Here is a 19,992-nt window from a genome sequence, read left to right as displayed (position 1 = left end):
ACTCTCCTCTTCTCACCTGGACCCACCTATCACCTGCCAGCTTTCACTCCACCCCTTCCTTCCACCTTTGAAACTGACGAGCTCCCCCTTTGCATTTCAGTCCTGATAAAGGGTCTCTGCCCGAGATGACAATTGTCCATTTCCCTCCACTGATTCTGCTTGAATTCCTCTGGCATCTTGTGTGCCTATCTATACTCCAGCATCTGCAGACTCGTATATCTTCTGAGACTGTGAGGTTGAAAGACTTGGTGTGCTAGGGGAGCAGCTCACAAGTGGAGGAACTCAGTGGGTCAGGCAGTATCTGTGGAAGGAAATGAACAGTCGACGTTTCAAGTCAGAATCAGAATCATGTTTATATCGCGCAAACACGAGGAAATCTGCAGATGCTGGAAATTCAAGCAACACACACAAAATGCTGGTGGAACACAGCAGGCCAGGCAGCATCTATAAGGAGAAGCACTATTGACATTTCTGGTGAGACCCTTCATCAGGACTAACTGAAAGGAAAGATACTAAGAGATTTGAAAGTAGTGGGGGGGGGGGGAGGTGGAAATGCGAAATGATAGGAGAAGACCGGAGGGGGTGGGATGAAGCTAAGAGCTGGAAAGGTGATTGGCGAAAGTGATACAGAGCTGAAGAAGGGATGGGAGGCCTCTGGAGAAAGAAAGGGGGAGGGGGAGAGGAGAACAGAGTGAGATGGAGGGAGATCACCAGAGGGAGATCGACAACAGGAAGAGTGATGGGCGGAGAGGGAGAAAAAAACAACTAAATATTGTCAGGCATGGGGTAAGAAGGGGAGGAGGGGCATTAACAGAAGTTAGAGAAGTCAATGTTCAATGTTAGAAAAGTTACTTTCGCCAATCCACCTTTCCAGTTCTTAGCTTCATCCCACCCCCTCCGGTCTTCTATCATTTCGCATTTCCCCCTCCCCCCACTACTTTCAAATCTCTTTCCTTTCAGTTAGTTCTGACGAAACGTTGACAGTGCTTCTCCTTATAGATGCTGCCTGGCCTGCTGTGTTCCACCAGCATTTTGTGTGTGGTGTTCAGGTTTATATCACCAGCATGTGTCATGAAATTTGTTAACTTAACAGCAGCAGCTGAGGGGATTGGATGGGTTCCCAACCCTTTTTTTTGTGACATGGAGTCTTACCGAGCGGTCAGTGCACCCCAGGTTGGGAACCCCTGTCCTCGGGGCCCTCGATGTTTTTTGTGAAAGGACCACTGAAAGTTGCCAAGCAAGTGTAGAAAAATCATTAAAACTGAACTGTCTTTAAGGACATTTAAAATTCAACCTTCTCAGCAACCTTGACATAGGTGATACAGGCTTTAATCACTGAACTGAAGTCGACTTTCCTAAAAAGATATTTTCAGTGTATCGTAAATGCAAATTCGTTAACTAAGCCGACGCTCCAGCACCCAGGGAGTTAACCCAGGCCCCGCCCCCAAAGGGGATTGGTGGATTCAGCACTGCCGCCCAGGTTGAGCCCGTCAATCAACGAGGGAGAGCTGTCAATCAGAGCAGTTGGCCGCTGCCTCGCCTTGTGTAACGGCGCGCAGGGCCAGGATAGGCGGTGAGGTGGGAGCTTGGCAGATCGAGTGTGGAGTCCCGCCGCGGCACCAACAATGGTAGGAAGGGGCGTTCGGTCCTTGGCTTGGGTCTGAAAGCGTACAGTTTGTGGAAACCGCGTTCATTGCCTTCGGGAAATGTCTTCTCGTCAGTCTGTAGAGAGCGGAGCGAAAGTGTTCTCGGGGACGCTTCATTTCCCTGAGAACGTTGATCCATTCACTTAGTGAGGGGAAACTGGCTGCGTTTCACCGTGTTCGCGTTAGACTGTGTAACTATCCACTTCAAGTTCCGGGAGAGCTAGGTTAGGACTCTGGCAACTGTAAACTGACAAACCTTACTTGTCTGAAATCTGACCCGGGCTCGTTGCATTTTCCCGACCTACTCGTTGCCATTTTCAGGGTATAGTAATTGCCAAGAGAGTGTGGGTAAATAACGTGACTGCTCCCAGATGTGAACCGTGTAAGCGTGCACAGATGTGCGCAGCCGAGCTGTAAACAAGTTGCACAAGTACTTCAGAAGAGTGCTGGTTACCTGCCTACCGTTACCCAGAGCGACGTGTTTGTGTTTCGCCCGTATACGTTACTTCTGCTCCCGTAACTGCATCTTAGTGTTGACGAGAGGATATATATAGTTCGCGGGATGATGAATCGTAGTCTCTGCAGCTGGAGAAGGGCTCTGTTGTCTGCCCGGTGTTAGGGTTACGGGCGATGTGTAGAGGGAGGAAGGAGATGCGATTGATTCCCACAGGTGGGATGGGTTCTGCAGAAAGAACATAAACAACTAGAATCCAAACTAAGTATCCACCAGTGCACTGGTGAGAAGAGAAATTCTACAACGGAACAACTGATCATCCCACCCTTCTTATCTCCTGATTCTCTATGAATGGTGTGTGGTTTATTACGGGAGTGAGCACTTCCATCAGCGATTTTCTGGCAAGTAGCCGTTTCTGTTCCCTTGTCAGATACAGCGTACAGGAGTTCGCAGACCTACAGGAATCTGCCTAATCTTTGCTACTTTTAGATGAGGGCGAGTCGCATTTAAAAGGCATAGCAGTTAATTTCTGAGGTTTTAAATTGGGTCACAGTCCTTGGGATGCGGGTAAAGGCGAGAGTTTCAGTTCACATTTATTAAACAGACAAATCATTCCAACGCGGGGCTTTGGTTCCATAGCAACTTTTTTCTTGAAAGGTGTTAATGAAAATTACTGCTTTGTACTGGCTCTTTACAGGTTCGGTTCTTTGATTAGTCGGTAAGTTGATCCTTGAGAGCGATGCACGTTGACTAGGAGGAGTGCGCTGCTTCCCGCTGTGCAAAACAACAGCCCGAGTACAAATCGCTGAGTTTTTTTGAGGGGGAAATACATTTTCGTAGATCACGTAGTTGCTGTAGGAAATGATCTCTCTCTTGGAGATGGTCCTGTGTGGTTTTATGACCTTTGTTCGTGGGATGAGAGGAACATTGAATGGGGAGAGTTCAGACTGGGTGTGATAGATGTTAAACTGAGCAGATGCTGGGGCTGCTTCCTGTAGTCGGAAAGTTGAAAGTCGGAGGTCAGATGGGATGCTCATTTTGAATCTAGATGAGCAACAATGTTTTCGGACGTGGTTACAACTGTAAGCTGGGGAATCGCAGCGAATATTAAGTCACTATCGCAAGAGATTCTGCAGATGCTCGAAACCCAGAGCAACACACTCTCACACACACTCTCACACACACACACACACACACACAGACACACGCAGACACAGACACACACACACACACACACACACACACACACACACACACACACACACACACACACAGAGGAGGAACTCAGAGGGGTCGGACTGAGACCCTTCTTCTGGACTGGAAATGAAGGGAGAAGATGCCAGAATAAAAAGGTGGGGGTGTGAGGGAAGGAGGACTAGCTAGAAGGTGATAGGTGAAGCCAGGTGAATGGAAAAGGTAAATCTGATAGGTGAGGAGAGTGGACCATGAAAGAAAGGGAAGGAGGGGTACCAGGGGGAGGTGATAGGCAGGTGAGAAGAGGCAAGAGGCCAAAGTGAGGAAAAGAAGGGGGAAGGAGGTGGAAAATTATTACCAGAAGGAGAAATCAGTGTTTGTGTTGTCAAGTTGGAAGCAACCTAGATGGGATATGAAGTGTGGTTCCTCCACCCTCATTGTTGCACAGAAGGAGGCCATAGACTGGCATGTTGGAATGGAAATCAAGATAGGAATTAGGTGTGGTTGGCCACCAGGAAATTTGCTTGGATCGATGTAGAATGGTGGTATCGGTAGCTGGAGTGACCAGAAGAATTGGCAATGACCTTGTAAGACAGTGTAAGCCTGTGGTGCTGGATGATCTATCGCTGCTTCCTCCCACTGTGTTAATAATGCATAGCAAATCTCAACTTTCTGCGGAAATCTGAGTACAAAATTGTACCTACTGCATTTTTTTTGAAATTACATAATATATTTAAGAGCTCTTTGCAATGCTCTGAAGTTGTAAGAGATACTGTGCAACTATAGTCACTCTTGATTTTAATGCTCATGGAAACAGCTGCATCTATAACTTGTACCAGCTGTTGGCAAATTGAGCATGCAGAGCTGGAGGTGTTCTGAGGAAGTGGTGTACAAAGCTAACAAACATGGGAAGATGATGAAGCTGTTACAAATCTGGCCAGTCCTCCACTAAACCAAACTCTCAAAGCTGCTCACGGTCTGGGTGAGATTTGTTTATTGGTCCCCAGACACAAGCAGTACTGAATGCTGTGCCCATTGGCTGTGCTTATTCTCCCGAGCGAGAGAGAGGCTGGTTGACCAGTTGGCATAGTTTTGCTCTGATCTGTCCTCTCCCTCATCATTGTGAGTCCCCCATCATCAACTTCATTGTGGTCTCCTGCCTGGTGGTAGAAAGACAAAGAGGATACTGGATGGATGGGTGGGATCCTTAACAATACCAAGGGCCCTGAGTATGTAGCGCCCCTGAAAAATGTCCCCAGTGGGTGGTAGGGAGACTCCTATGATCTTTTCAGCCATTCTCACAGTCCTTTGTAGGGGCTTCTGGTCCAATGCTCGACTGTTCTCATACCAAATGGAGATGCAATTTGTCAGGAAGCTGTTAATGATCCTGTAGAATGCAGTTAAGATGGGGTGGGGGGAGAGCCTTGCCTGCCTCAATCTTTAAATCTTCTTTGGAAGTGGAGACGCTGCTGTGCTGCCTTGTTCAGGGAGGTGATATTAAGGGACTAGATGAGGTCATCCATGGTGTGAACTCCGGGGAACTTGGTGCAGTGAACTCTCTCTATGAAAGAGCCATGTTTTTCACAGAAGGGGACGGTTTTGTCTGCACCTTCCTCAAGTCCACACTGATTTCCTTTGTCTTCTCCATGTTCAGGCTTGGGTTGTTCTTCTCACACCAATCCACCACCCGCTCCACTTCCTCTCTGTACTGCTACGCTTTTTTTATCCAGTCCCTTTGAGTATCTTCCAATTACTTTCCCACTACAGATGTCATACTCCCCAGCCTGTAACTCTCTGGCTTATTCTTAGAGCTTTTCCTCAACAATGAAACAACATTAGTTCTCCTCCAATCCTCCACCACCTCACCCGCTGTACTGGAGCCCCTACAATTTCTACACCAGGCTTCCACAGGGTCTGAGGGAACACTTTGTCAGGCCCTGGGGATTTATCCTCCCTTATTTTCCTCAAGACAGCTAACACCTCCTCCTGTAACTTGTACAGGGTTCATGGCCTCGCTGCTGCATTGCCTCACTACTTTTCTCTGCCTATGCTTGTCTCATGAGTAAATGCTGATGCAAAGCTCCATTTAAGATCTCCCCCCATCTCCTTTGGTTCCAAGCATCGATTAGCATTGATCTTCCAGAGGACCAATTTTGTCCCTTGCTATCCTTTTGCTCTTAATTCACCTTGTATGCTAGAGGAACCTCATGTGTTTTAGCCCTCCTGAATTCCTGAAGTCTTCTCTTGCATTTCTTATGCTCCTCAAGTACCTCATTTTTTTGTGATTTCCCATACCTTCGATGCACCTCCCTCCTTTTGTTTTAACCAGGGTCTCAATATCTCTCGGAAACCAAGAAACTTGTTATCTTTGCCTTTTACTGTGTCAGGAACATACAAACGCCGCATTCTCAAAATTTCACTTTTGAAGGCCACTCACCTATCAGGTACTCTAGTCTTTGTATGTAATTCATTCAGGGTAAGTGTTTCATTTATCCAGATTATATTGTATCAGCCTTTTGACATCTTCCTCACAATGTCATCCAATTAGCGTCCCAGGAACTTAGAAACTTTTTATTCTGCTGCCCAATCCAAATCTCTGATACATATTGTGTAAAGGGTCTAGAGTCCGCCTGCCATCCACTTATTCTGTTTCCTATTTGTTAATCAGTTTTCTGTCTCTGAGGTACATTGAACCAATTCCAAATACTTTAATTTTGAGCAATAATCTCATGTGGAATTTTATCAAAGGCCTTCTGAAAATCCAAACAGGGCACATCCAAAAGAAAATCTGCGGTTGCTGGAAATCCAAGAAACACACACAAAATGCTGGAGGAACTCAGTGGGCCAGGCAGTATCTATGGAAATACGCAAAAATGTATGTCTCATCTCCCTAAGAAGAACAAGAGCAACAGGGTCATGGAATCCAATTAGTTGAGAATTCACCTCTAGGTCACACACAATCATTAGCTGCCATTCCCATTAATTTCTCTAAAGCTACTGATTTACTAATACTAATTTTCTTTGTTTTTTATTAGACTCTTGCACCACCTAGCATTTCTGGGAAGTCCTCTTCCATGATGATAGAAGAAAAGAATTTGCTTGACTCTTTCGTCATTTCTTTGATTCTCCATTATAAATTCTCTCGTTTCTGACATCAGATCTTTTTCTTTATACAATCTACAGAAGTTCATATCAGCTACTTTTATATTCCTGCTGCAAGTTTATCCTCGCGCTCCAGTTTTGGTCACAATTAATTTCCTGGAGCTTTCCTTAGGCAGGGATTTTAAACTGCTTGCATTTTGTTTTCTGATAACTTTATAGAACTCCTGTTTGGCCACAGTACAGCCTTTGTCTTGTAATTGGGTAGCTTTTCCTTTTACGTTTTCATTTATTTCCTAAATGTTGGTAATTGCCTATGTGCCATCATGTCTTTCAATGAGGTTCCAAAATCTATCGTAGACAGCTCTTTCCTCCTTCCTTTATAGTTTTTAATTCAATTTAGATACCTAGTTTGAGTGAAAATGTTTCATTTTCTGTTGTCAGTGAAGAATTCTATAATGTTATGGTCACTCCACCTTGAAGGACCATCTGCCTGTTGCTCTTGTATTAGGGGGCTGAGCTATGTATTCTTGTGTATCTCGTAACCATAGAAGTAGTGGTTGAACTTGCATCATCTTCCAAATTTCTCCAATAATATTAACTAACATCTCATTAAACAATACTCTATTTTGGTTGACCTACTCTAGCCAATTTGGGACGGGAGGTAAATGTTAGCCTTGCCAAGAACACCCATACCTTGTTGTATAAATAAATAAGCCTCTTTGGTTGAAATATCATTCACTGTGCCATTGACTTTGTGTGCCTCAGTGCTAACTCTGGATTTGCTAGTTGTTGATAAAGGGGCTCTGAGAGATTAGAAGGTTAAAGTGAATTGACACATTGTGATTAGTTTAGGCCAGTGAAGCAAGCAGTCTAGAACGTTTACATATGCCGGTCCAGAACAATATCGCCTCTTCCTGATTGCAATGATGAACTCACTGGGTACCTTCAAATCTTTGAGCAAGTTTAGTGTTATTCGCTGCAAACAGAAATGTTTTCAGTGCTGCCCAAGCAGTTAACATAAAACTTTACGTGGTCTGAGATCTTTGCTTTCAGCTGAAGGAAATGACTTACAACTTGATCTCTTTTGCTATCGGCCATTATAAACATCTTTTCTCCATCTTCTTCTGCTCTATGTAAGTTCCCTGTCCTACATTCACTGCCAGCCTCTTGACATTGTTTGTTAGACTTGCTACTCCTTTCATCTCAGTCACAATACCACATGTCTCAGCTGTGTTTCATGCTCCATCCATATTACCATCTCCCCTCCCAATTCTCCTGTATTGCTTTAGGCTTGACTTTCAGAATAAAGATTTCCATCTTCTATGTTTTTTCGATGTCATCTCTTGATGTCTTTACTCCCATTAAAAATACTATTTTCACACACTCTTCATCCCTGTTCTTTCAAATGCCACGAGTGCATGACATTGATTTCCAACAAGAGAAAGTTGGATCACCATCATCTGACGTGTGAAGGGATTGCCATTACCGACTCATGCATTAGCATCACTTTGGGAATGGAAGATAAATGTAGGGAGATCACAATAGACCAGAAATTAACTGGACTCATCATTTAAATTCTGATTTAATCAGCAGCTGATTTCAGGGACCAGTTTACCTCTGAAAATATCCTGGCAAGGAAAGGAAGAGGAAAAAATATACAGATTCAGTGCGAGGGAGAACAATGTGGGAGATTTTTTTCCCTCACACTATCAACCAGATTGATGAGGGAATCACAACCTTCACCACCTGCCACTCGTCAATGACCAGCAATGACGTTTGGTTGAAAGCAATAAATTAAAAGCTGATAAATTCTGAAAGCCCTGCGAATTTTTTTTCTTAAAAGTATATTAGGTTGAATTTAACAGATATTCAAAACCTATTTTTCACTGCCTTGGATTCTGGTAAAGGATCTGAAAATGGGAAAAAACAATCTTGAATGACAAGCTCTTAGGATTGTTATTTTATCTCCTTCTGCTCCTCTGGCCTCTAAGACTAAAGTTACTGCTGTTTGTTTTAAGATAAAACACCACTTTGATGCACACTTAGTAGTGAAATAGGATGTGTCTAATCAGCGGAAGTTAATGCCCTCCAAAGTCCAAAGTAAATTTTATTATCAAAGTACATGTATGTCACCATATTCAACCCAAAGTTTCATTCTCCTGTGATTATATTCAGTAAATCTTTAGGATAGTAATTATAACAGGATCGGAGGAAGATCAACTGGAGTGCAGAAGACAGCAAACTGTGCAAATGCAAATAAATAAAGAAAACATGAGATAGAGCCCATGCAAGTGAGTCTGTTGGCTGTGAGAACATTTCACTAATGGGGCAAGTGAAGTTGAGTGTAGTTGTCCCCTTTTATTCAAGTTGTGGGGTAGTAACTGTTTTTGAACCTGGTGTTGCAAATCCTGAGGCTCTTGTACTTTCTATCTGATGGCAGCAGCAAGAAAAGATCATGGCCTTGGTGGTGAGGATCTCTGACTATTGTTTCCCTATGACATTCTTTCATGTAGATGTGCTCTTCCTTTCTGTTTCTTCTTTTAAATAAGATTCAGCTACTTTTGGAGCCTATGATCTACATTTTGATGGTGTGTTTTTGAGCTGATTGAGCAATCTGGCACTTTGCTATCTCTGAGGAAGTTTGGTGAAGTTCCAAGCAAAGTGTTTGGCCTAGAGGCCAAGAAGCCTGGAGATGGGGTGCAAGCCCATGATTGACTCCATTTCTTGCTGATTAAAGTGCCAAGGAAGATTGAAATCAACGAAAATGAGGGCAGAAGGTGTTCAGTGCCACCTGGCTGCATTTGACCAGTCTCTCTTGTTTTCGCTCGATGGGTCTTGGCTGAGGTTTAATCAACATGTTTGTGGATTGGACACAATAGTTCATGTTTTAATGTATTTCTGATTTCTCATTGCTCCTTTTATTTGTTGTTGCCTTTTTGTGTGGTTTTGATTGGAGCTGACTGGTGCTGTGGCTTGTAGTCAACAAAGAACACAATGCTAGATTGAACTGGGCTGAAACTGAACATTGCTGCATTGTTCCAATAACTTTGTGGTTTGATGTTTTATATTCTGTGTTTTTCACTTGTTTACTTTTGCCAATTGCATGATTCATACTTTTTTGTGTGTTGGATGTTTTATGTTTTTCTGTGAGCAGTTTCCTTGGTTTTCTTTGTTTCGTGGCTGTCTGAGGGAGGAAGAACCTCAGGGTTGTATACTGCATATTTACTTCGATAATAAATGTACTTTCGAATCTTGAACTTGTTTGAGGGCTAGTTAGTCTACCAAGAGCAGATACTCTCCAAGAAAAGGAGTGATTGAATGAGGAAGTGTTTACATATTAAGGCTAAATATTTACATATTTATGGATGGGAGATCAGCAAGGCTGAAAATACAATGCCAAGCAATTAAAAACCCACAATTGCTGGGGGGAGAAAACAGAAAATTCAGGAAACAAGCAGCAGGCCAGGCAGTGTCTGGAAAATAAACAGTTAACACTTCATATCAGAAATTCTTCTTTTAACTGGGATCGGGAAAAGTTAATACTTGCAGATATGGTGAAAGGACAGATGGAAAGGACAAAATTATTCTTTAGATTGGCAAGGCAGTAAAGGGGTTAATGGGGCAGTTAAATGATAATTACACGTTATCTGTGTTATGTGCTGCGGGACAGTCTCAGCAGGTCAGGCTGTACAACAGAGGGAGGAAAAAAAATAAGTAAGACCAAGGCTGGTTGTGGGTAACTGTGAGGATACCACCAGTTGAGGGCAGTGTGAACATGTGGTGAGAGAACAAGGAAATAAATGAGAAGTGGGTTTCATGACCTGCAGGATATTCCTAGCAGAAACTCTATGCGCTGAAGGGCCATCTTCTCTGTTGTAAAGAACCGATTGCGGATATGCAATGAAACTGTATGCTCCCACAACAAAGACTGGTAACTCACTTGTGCAGTTAGGCTAACAGTGCAGTCCCACCGTGTGATTTCCTTTAACAGGTATTACATAACAATGGCAGGTGTGTAGCCACAGGAAAGATACACACACATCTTAATATTTTGCAGAGCAACAACACTGAAACATACACAAATGGTAGAGACTTGTCACCTTATTCTTTAACCCAGTGTCACATGACGGGTCCTCTGTGAATGCTGAGAGAAGTCCAACCCTTGATATGTGTTGGTGTTAAATATGACTGAAAATTGAAGGTAAGATTTTTTTTGTTGGGTAGAGCTACCTATGAATGTATGATCTTAAATAGACCCCTTCCTAATTGTATTCCCATACCTTGGCTTTAGTCTTCTGTGCACCCCTTCTATTCCCCATTGATAATCATTTGGGACAAAAATAAACATTAACGAGGAAGCAACTCCCACAAAAATGAGGAACTCAGCAGGCTGAGCAGCATCTATGGAAAAGAGTACAGCCGACATTTTGGGCTGAAACACTTCAGCAGGACTGATGGATTGAGGAGGAATGCACCTGGTTTAGATTGCAGGGCGTTCTGTGGATGATTTCTCTGGTAGGAAGCTGAGGTGCCCATGGCATGACATTGACCAAAGTAAGAACTTAATAAGCCACAATATATTCCACAAATGCACATCTAAATGTATTCAGCTGAACATTGCAAATCGGTTCAAAACTACTAGAGTTCAATTGTGGATACCAGAAATAATATTTTATATTGTTTATTGTACATTACCTATTTGATGGGAAATGTAAGAATGTGCATGTGGATTGATGAAATATTTTGTGTTGAATCCAAACTTGTACCCATTTTCACCCTTGATCTAGAACGTACTGTAGGTAGTGACAGGCTGCAGATCCCAATGAATGGCTCTAGCTACCATCTGCTGGACGATGGCCATCTAATTTCTGCATGGCAGAGAATCGAGTTTCATGCAGGTGACTGCACTCGGGGCCTTACAGCTGAGGTTGCTGGAGCCAGGACCTCTGTATGCTCTTGCCACGCAAAACTGGCAGGAACTAGTAATGGTGCCACACTTCATCCTTGCTTCTGGGGTTGAGAATTATAATATCATCGGCTTTTGTTTCTTTCATTTGTTTTGTAATTAAATACTTGGTTTTATAGTTGTAACCAAATTGCTCTGTTTCTTCAGAAGGGTAGGAAGCTGATCAAGTACTAGGAAGGAAGAAAGTAAATTAAAACTGGAAGGAATAAAATTAGTTTGTTAAGTAGAGCAAATCAAAGACTGAGAACTAGACAATTAAACAAACTACCAGTGGTTTCTAAATACACCTAATGCTAGATTTGTGGTGTAGAGTTGGAGAATAGAGGACAAGGAAGGAATTTAGTGCATCCATCCACAATCAGGTTTAATATCACCAGCATATGTCATGAAATTTGTTGTCTTTGCGGCAGCAGTACAACGCAGTACATAATGGAGAGAAAAATGTTAATTACAGTAAGTAAATGTATATTAAATGATATAAGTAGTGCAAAAATGAAAATAAAACTAGTGAGGTGGTGTTCACGGTTTCAAAGTCCATTCAGAAATCAGATGGCAGAGGGAAAGAAGCTGTTCCTGAATTGTTGGGTGTGTGCCTTCAGGCTCCTGATGGTAACAATGAGAATAAGGCATGTCCTGGGTGATTGGGGGGGAGGGTCTTTATGATTCGATACCATCTTTTTGAGGCATCACTCCTTGAAGATATCCTGGATACTACTGAAGCTAATGCCCATGATGGAGCTGACTAATTTTACAACTCTCTGCAGCTTACTTTGATTCCATGCAGTAGGCACCATTCCCTCCCACCCTCATGCCTGATAGTGCTAAGATGCAGCCAGCTAGAACGCTCTCCACAATAAATCTGTACATATTTGCAAGTGCCTTTGGTGACATACCAAATCTCCTCAAATGTCTAACAAAATATAGCTGCTGTCATGCCTTCTCTGGAGCTGCGTTGAGCCCAGGATAGATCCTCGTGAGATGCTGAACTTGAAATTGCTCACACTTTCCACTCTATAAAGATGAGATGAGGAAATGGAAGTTTTAAAGCCAAACAGGATGCTTATCTTTAGTAGAATCATAAAATAAAGAGCAGAGGTGTTATGCTAGAATTGTACGCAGTTCATATACAGTTCTGCTCAAGAATTATGTGATTGCATTAGAGGGGGTTCAATGAATATTCATGATGATATCAGGCTTATAAAACTGAAATATCAAGGAAATATTTCAAATGCTCTGGTGATTTTCGCTGGAACTAAAGTGTGTAAGATTGAATGGTCTAGATAAATTGGAAAGAAAGGTCCCTATTTTCCTTGGCAAGGAGTCAAGAGCCAGAGGTCAGGGATTGTAAGTAATTGATGGAGGGTTAAATTGATGGGGGGGATTCTCCTGGATTGGAAAGGAGATCAAGAAGTCGTGGATAGGGTGACAAAGACAGAAGTCTTCACCATATTTAGACAGTGCTTGGATCTGGATGACAAAGGACCAGAGATCGAATGCTGGGAGGTATTCTTTTTGGACTAAACCGGGCCTTGTGTACAATTTCTGATTCACTGCGGAAAAGACAGTCGATGGATTGAGGGAAGCAAGTGATTCTGGAAATATAACAAGAGGAATGACATCAACCTCTTGGTCCCTTGCCAGTGAATGGGCTGAAATGACATGCCCCAAGACTGAGGTAAAGAAGATGTAACATCCCAATCTTTTGCATGCACACCAGTTCATAATTATTTGAATCCCGTTCTTTTGGCTTCTCCCCATAAACTTTGATGCTCTTGCAAATGAAGAAACCTCTGCTTGAAATATCCACAGTGACTTGACTTCCTCAGCCATCTGTGGCAATAATTTCCACAGATACACCACCCTCTGGCTAAAGAAATTTCTCTTTATCTCTGTTCTAATGGGATGCCTTTCTGTTCTGAAGTGGTGCTTCTGATCCTGGACTCCATCACAAATGGAAACATCCTTGCAATGTCCATTCTATCTAGGCCTTTCAATATTCAAAAGTTTTCAATGAAATTCTCCTCATTCTAACCTCCAGGGAGTACAGCCCAGAACCATCAAATGCTCCTTAAATGTAAACCCTTCATTCCAGGGATTATTGTCACAATCCTCTTGGATCTCCTCCAATGGCAGCATATCCTTTCTTAGATTTGGGGCCCAAAACTGCTCACCATCCTTCAAATGTGATCTGACCAATGCCTTGTAACACCTCAGCAATATGTCCTTGCTTTTATATTCTAGTCCTCTTGAAATGAATGCTAACATTGCATTTGCCTTCCTTACTACCAACTCAACCTTCAGTTAACCTTTCAGGAGTCCTGCGCCAGCGCTTCCAAGTCCTTTTGCAACTTTGATTTCAATCTCTGATCTATGTCTTCTGCCAGTTAGTCAACCTTCTGTCCATGCCAGTATCGTTCCTGAAACACAGTCAGCTCTTACCTTTTTTTTAGCAGCCTTATTTGCAGCAACTTGATAAAAGCTTTCTGAAAATCCGGTAATCAACATCCACAAACTCTATTTTGTTAAACCTGCCTTTAATTTCTTCAATGAATTCCAACAGATTTGTCAGTCAAGATTTCTCCTTAAACAAACTATGTTGACTTTTGCCTATTTTATCGTGTGCCTCCATCTATCCTTAAGAATGGACTCTCACATCTCTGAACCATTTGAGTCAGGCCAGCTGGCCTTAAAGTGTTGTGATATTTGTGATTTTCCAGTCCTCTGGAACCATTCCAGAATCCGGTGATTTTCAAAAGCTGACTACTAATTCCTTCACAATCTCTTCAGCTACCCATTTCAGATCAGTGGGATGTAGTCCATCTGGTAGAAATGACTTGCCAATCTTCAGACCTTTCAACCCCAAGCCATAGTGAATACATAATGAAGCTCTTCAATTTCTGGTATGCTGCTGGTGCCTTCTATCCTGAAGGCTGATGCAAAATACTTATTCAGTTCATCTTCCATTTCTTTGTTCCTCATTACTAGTTCTCCAGCATCATTTTCCACTGGTCCAATGTTCCCCTCCTCCCCAACATCTTGCTCTAACCTCATCTTTTTCTCCAGTTCTGATGAAGGGTCTCAGCCCAAAATGTTGAATGTTTTCTCTTTTCCATAGATGCTGCCTGGCCTGCTGAGATCCCCCAGCATTTTGTGTGTGTGTTGCTTTGGATTTCCAGCATTGCAGATTTTGCTGGTGTTTGCAATGCCCACTCTTGCCTCTTTTACATTATTGGCTGGTTTTCCTCAGTTTTTCACCTTTATGGCTTTATTGTGTTTAGTTTAGTTGCCTTCTGTTGGTTTTGAAAAGCTTCCCACTAATTTTTGCAATGTTGTGTGCTGTTTGGACTGACAGATACTTGCCAGTGGTTGGACATTAATCCTACCTGGCAAATGAGGTTGGAGAAACCCACTGATCCCATGCCAGGTCAGAATTAGCACCGTGGGTTACCCAGAAGGTGGTCCATAACTTTGTGGACTGTGGGATGACCTCCAAGAAAAGGTGGTGTAAAGAAGGTGAGAGGTAGAAGAACAAACAGTTTACATCTTGGCACCCTAGCTAACCATTAATCCTAACCTCTGCTGCTGTCTGTGTGGAGAATAAAAATATGGAATTAATTTAGGATTTAGATTAATGGGTGGGTAGATGGTTGGCATCAGGTCTGTTTTCATGCTGTGTGACTCTGGCTCGTTTATAACATCTGCATGGCTTCTGTTCTGCGGAACCTGTTCTCTTGTGCAATTGATGTAGGCTGGTGATAACAGGTGTGTCGAGTGTAAGTCCTGATCAAGGGTCTCATTCCTTTACATAGATCCTGCCTGACTTAAGCAACACACACAAAATGCTGGAGGAACTCAGCAGGTCAGGCAGCATCTGTGGAAATGATTAAGCAGTTGACATTTCAGGCCAGGACCCTTCTTCAGGACTGAGTTCCTCTAGTCTAGCACATTGTGAGTGTTACTGTGGATTTCCAACATCTACTGAAATCCCAGTGTTTATAATTCTTCATTAAAGCTCCTTGTTCCAGAACCTTGGACTTGTGCTATTAAGTCTTGGGCTGGGTTATGTGGCATTAAGCAGCAAGCAGTTTCCCCAGAGATTGAACTTTAATTTGGGAGTTGCTAACCTGAATTAATTTCATCCTTTAGCATGTTTACATAAGGCTGCAAAATCATAAAATAGAAAAAGGTTTCTGGATATGAAGACAGCTCCCGGACTGCATGCAAACATTCTTTGCCGGAGATATCTCGACACCTGACTGCATTTTAAATTCCATTTGTAAATGAATTTTTTTTTTAAATGCTGGGAACACTCAGCAGATCAGGCAGCATCTTTGTGAAAACCCCCTGGTTTCCTTGGCTGCATAAGCCGAGGGATAACACACTCCGGTCCTGCCAAACCCATGAGATTGAGACGGCTCTCCCACTCTAAACCCCAGTTTGGGTGGATGCTGTGTAACTTGCAACCCCGTTACAAATTAGTGCCACGAAATAACAGACAGTACACTGCATACGATTCAAGGAATTATATTTAAGAATCTTAACTAAAGAGTTAGTGAAGGAAAACAGAAGGAAGAGGGCCCATTAAAGTCAAACGTGCACAAGTTGGAGCTCAAAGTTTCATCGTATTCACCAATCCCCGATCGATCTCACCCCTGGCTTCATTGAATCTTGTTCCCCCCGGTCGAATTCTGTGTCCTCTTCTCTCAAGCGTCTTTTCTCTTCATCTCCCGAACAAAAGCCCGAAGCCCAACCTTAGTGTCCCTCACCAGAGGAGCTTCCCCTCAGCTCTACCATTCTCATTTCTCTTCTTCCCTTATCTTCAACAATAAACCCAAACAGGCTGAAAACAGAACAGACTGCTCTCACAGAACTGCTAAATGAAATACATACAGTAAAAATATGAACCAGGGCATTACATGTGTAACGACAAACCAAGGTCCTGAACTACTTCCAGCTTTTTCTGTTTCTTTTCAGTACTTTTTTTGCACTGATCACCACATTGCTTTTTGGTAATAATTTGAGAGGGATCAGCCTGGTACATAAATACAAGCCATTCATCATGAGGCTAGCTGTAAATGAATGGAATACTTGGCTTTGCTCAGCAGAGGTGACAGGAGAAGAAAATTTAGGGCAGTTGTATTAGACATTAAACCAGACCCTGGCTGTGCTGATTTGCACCTTTTGGGCTTGGATTTGGAAGGGTGTCATGCCCATAAAAGACCAAGTGATAATTCCAGAGATAATCACAGAATCATAACAACAAATCATAACAAAAAATCCAATTCTGCCACAAAGCATCCATCGACACTGATCCGTTTTACCAGCATTATGTCAGAGGCCCTCTATCCCTTGGTTATTCAAAAGCCCAAGTGTTGTGTGGAGGGCCTGCCACTGGACATAGTGTTTCTGCTTCCTACCAACTTCCTGAACCTCTTGTCCTAACCCTTCCTCAACAAAAATCTGCCAATGCACAACTTGGAAGCTTCAGTCCTTTCATAGTCCACCTGTGTGGGGAAAGGGAGCTGTGACAGTCTCAAGCTTGAAATGTTTGAGTACTGTACAAGTGTCTGACTAGCTACAGAGCATTGTGTAAACAATGGCTGTTTCCTTTATTGGGCACGCTCATAACTGTACAAGCTGTTACGGAAAATCATGTTTTGGGAAGAGAAATGCAAACTCACTGTAGTAGGGGCCTCCAAGCGCTGGCTCACTCAGGCAGGGGTCCGATTAATGAAATGCTGAGAGGGAACTCAAAGAAAATTAGTTTACAGGAAAGTATTTCCTTTATTCGTCTTCTTGAGCAAAGAAATCGGTATTGTTAGACTGTTGTAGTCTGTTAGTGACGCAATACAAGACATTAAATTATTGTCACAGTGCACAATGTTCTTGTTATTCTTGGCAGTTTGAAGGATTGTGGAGGGTAGGAAAAGCAATCCAAATTTCTCTGTAATTAAACAAGGTGGGCCAAACCTCACCACAAAGGATGCACATTCATAACTGCTTCCTCTGGGCCAACTCCTTGTGTTCGTGCTTGACCCTCAGAAGAGCAGAACTGAAGTACATTGATTGATGTTGCACTGAGAAAATATTATCACATACTTGCCACATGCAGTTATTTTAAATTCCTCAGTGCCCTGGTTGAATGGAGACAATAATCTATGTAAACTGGGAAGCAATGGAGATTGGTTCTCATCTGTGTATTTTCAGTGTTAGCTTCCCTGCAGTTGTGATCTGTCAGTGCATTGCCCCAACCTAACCACCAAGCTCAAGTTTAAGGGTTAATTTCGCTACAACTTGTTGACAGCACAAACTAGGAACTGAGGCACATCCCTGCAAAGATCTCTTCATTGCAGATGTTATCAGAGATTCACAGTATTACTGCTGTCTTATCTGTGCAATCATCCACACACCAAATTCTTTCTCGTCAGTTATGCGTCACACATAGAAACATAGAAAATAGGTGCAGGAGTAGGCCATTTAACCCTGCACCGCCATTCAGTATGATCATGGCTGATCATCCAACTCAGAACCCTGTACCTGCTTTCTCTCCATACCCCCTGATCCCTTTAGCCACAAGGACCATATCTAACTTCCTCTTAAATATAGCCAATGAACCGGCCTCAACTGCTTCCTGTGGCAGAGAAGACCACAGATTCACCACTCTCTGTGTGAAGAAGTTTTTCCTCATCTCGGTCCTAAAAGGCTTCCCCTTTATCCTTAAACTGTGACCCCTCGTTCTGGACTTCCCCAACATCAGAAACAATCTTCCTGCATCTAGCCTGTCCAATCCCTTTAGAATTTTATACGTTTCAATAAGATCCCCCCTCAATCTTCTAAATTCCAGTGAGTATAAGCCTAGTCGATCCAGTCTTTCTTCATATGAAAGTCCTGCCATCTCAGGAATAAACCTAGTGAACCTTCTCTGTACTCCCTCTATGGCAAGAATGTCTTTCCTCAGATTAGGGGACCAAAACTGCACACAATATTCTAGCTGCAGTCTCACCAAGGCCTTGTACAACTGCAGTAGAACCTCCCTGCTCCTGTACTTAAATCCTTTTGCTATGAATGCCAACATACCATTTACCTTTTTCACCGCCTACTGTACCTGCATGCCTACCTTCAATGACTGGTGTACAACGACACCCAGGTCTCGTTGCATCTCCCCTTTTCCTAATCAGCCACCATTCAGATAATAATCTGTTTTCCTGTTCTTGCAACCAAAGTGGATAACCTCACATTTATCCACATTAAATTGCATCTACCATGAATTTGCCCACTCACCTAACCTATCCAAGTCACTCCATGGACTCTCAGTGTGTTCTGGGAGCCGATTCCCATCTCTATGTTAATTAATCATCATTCAGACCTTTATCGATATTTCCCTTCTTCTATCTACATGTGACCTGTCACTAGATAACTTGATGAGGCATTAACAGGTGCGCCTCCTGACCCTGTTTCATTACGACTCAGATATTTGTGTTGCTGTAGTCATATTTCTTGATGATATAGAAGCCATTTCAGCCCATCAAATTAATGCTTGCCTCACAGAACAACCCATTACCCTCTGGTTTTTCCTGTCCATTTTCCCCCATCAACCTCCTGTTTCTACTACTTGTTTACACAATTAAAATACCAACCACAAAACCCAGTTTTATTGTGACATTTGACCATTTCTGTCACTGCCTATGTTACATAAACCCCCAGGATGTTCTAATGCAGCTGCAAAATTGCAGGTATTTCCCTTTGCTCATCTCTTTATAATAGCTCTGCATAAATTCATCTGTAGGCTGATTCATTCTTGTGGCAGCTGCTCGTGTGAGCAAGAGGTCAACTTGTATTTCTTGCTGTTTATCATTTAATTAGCAACAGGAGACTTCCTGAGACACACATCTGCTTTTACAGGGTGTTTTACTGCAAAGAAAATAGGATGTTCTGACAGCGAAGTACAACGTCCCGGTGTGACACATAGTAGTAAAGAAGAAATTGGGCTCAAAGATTCATTCAGAGGCTTATGGGGCTCGTGGAGAAAGATTGTCAAATAGATTAAGGGAATTTACAGGGATTCCAAGTGCAAAATGCGAAGTGTGAGGCTGCTGTAGGGGGATGCAAATACTCAAGACTTCATCTTGGTCTTCTCAAGAATGTGGAAATACAGAAGCAGGGCACAGAAAGAGGTGAAACTTTTATTTATGTAGCTACTTGGTACATTGCCTTCAATTTGCCGCTTCACTGGGAGGTTGACAGAGCAATATCCTTTACTTGTTTTCCCGCTGCTTGTGAATGGGGTATGAGCAATTTGCGATCTTGCCAATAATACCTACTTACAGCCTCTGGCTTTGACTTGATATTTTACAACCAACGTTTAAATACTATTGCAATGCAATGGTGGCAGTGATCCAAATCCTGCCAACAGAAATGCAATACTTCATCAGTAAAAGATCTGAGCACATTTCTCAGTATAGCTGTATTTTCTAAGTACAGTTCAGTTTATTGACAGCATCTTCTCAGCTGTCTTATTATTAATTCTTAGAATTACATTTAGAATAGAAACTGGTCCATGCTGTATTTAAGCCCTTCTCAATGGTGGTGAATCTAAAGCAGAGGCTGGAGGGTATAATTAGAGTGCAGTT

General features: G+C 42.6%; 1 protein-coding gene across 3 annotated transcripts in view; it reads left to right on the top strand.

Moving 5' to 3' along the window:
- LOC132382002 (endothelin-converting enzyme 1-like) overlaps positions 1–19,992 on the top strand; it is a 314,075-nt gene that overhangs the window by 127,455 nt on the left and 166,628 nt on the right. The window contains exon 1 of one of the 3 annotated variants that reach the window (XM_059951780.1): positions 1,499–1,628. The exons of 1 other annotated variant lie outside the window; for it this stretch is intronic. In XM_059951780.1, coding sequence (XP_059807763.1) covers positions 1,626–1,628 — 3 coding nt within the window. In that variant the 5' untranslated portion in view covers positions 1,499–1,625. Of the gene's footprint in view, positions 1–1,498; positions 1,629–19,363; positions 19,537–19,992 lie in introns of those variants that run through there. One more of the 3 variants, XM_059951777.1, reaches the window with a different exon arrangement.

The sequence above is a fragment of the Hypanus sabinus genome, chromosome 27 (genome assembly GCF_030144855.1).
Source record: "Hypanus sabinus isolate sHypSab1 chromosome 27, sHypSab1.hap1, whole genome shotgun sequence".
NCBI lineage: Eukaryota > Metazoa > Chordata > Chondrichthyes > Myliobatiformes > Dasyatidae > Hypanus > Hypanus sabinus.
This window is presented reverse-complemented; position numbering and strand designations above follow the sequence as displayed.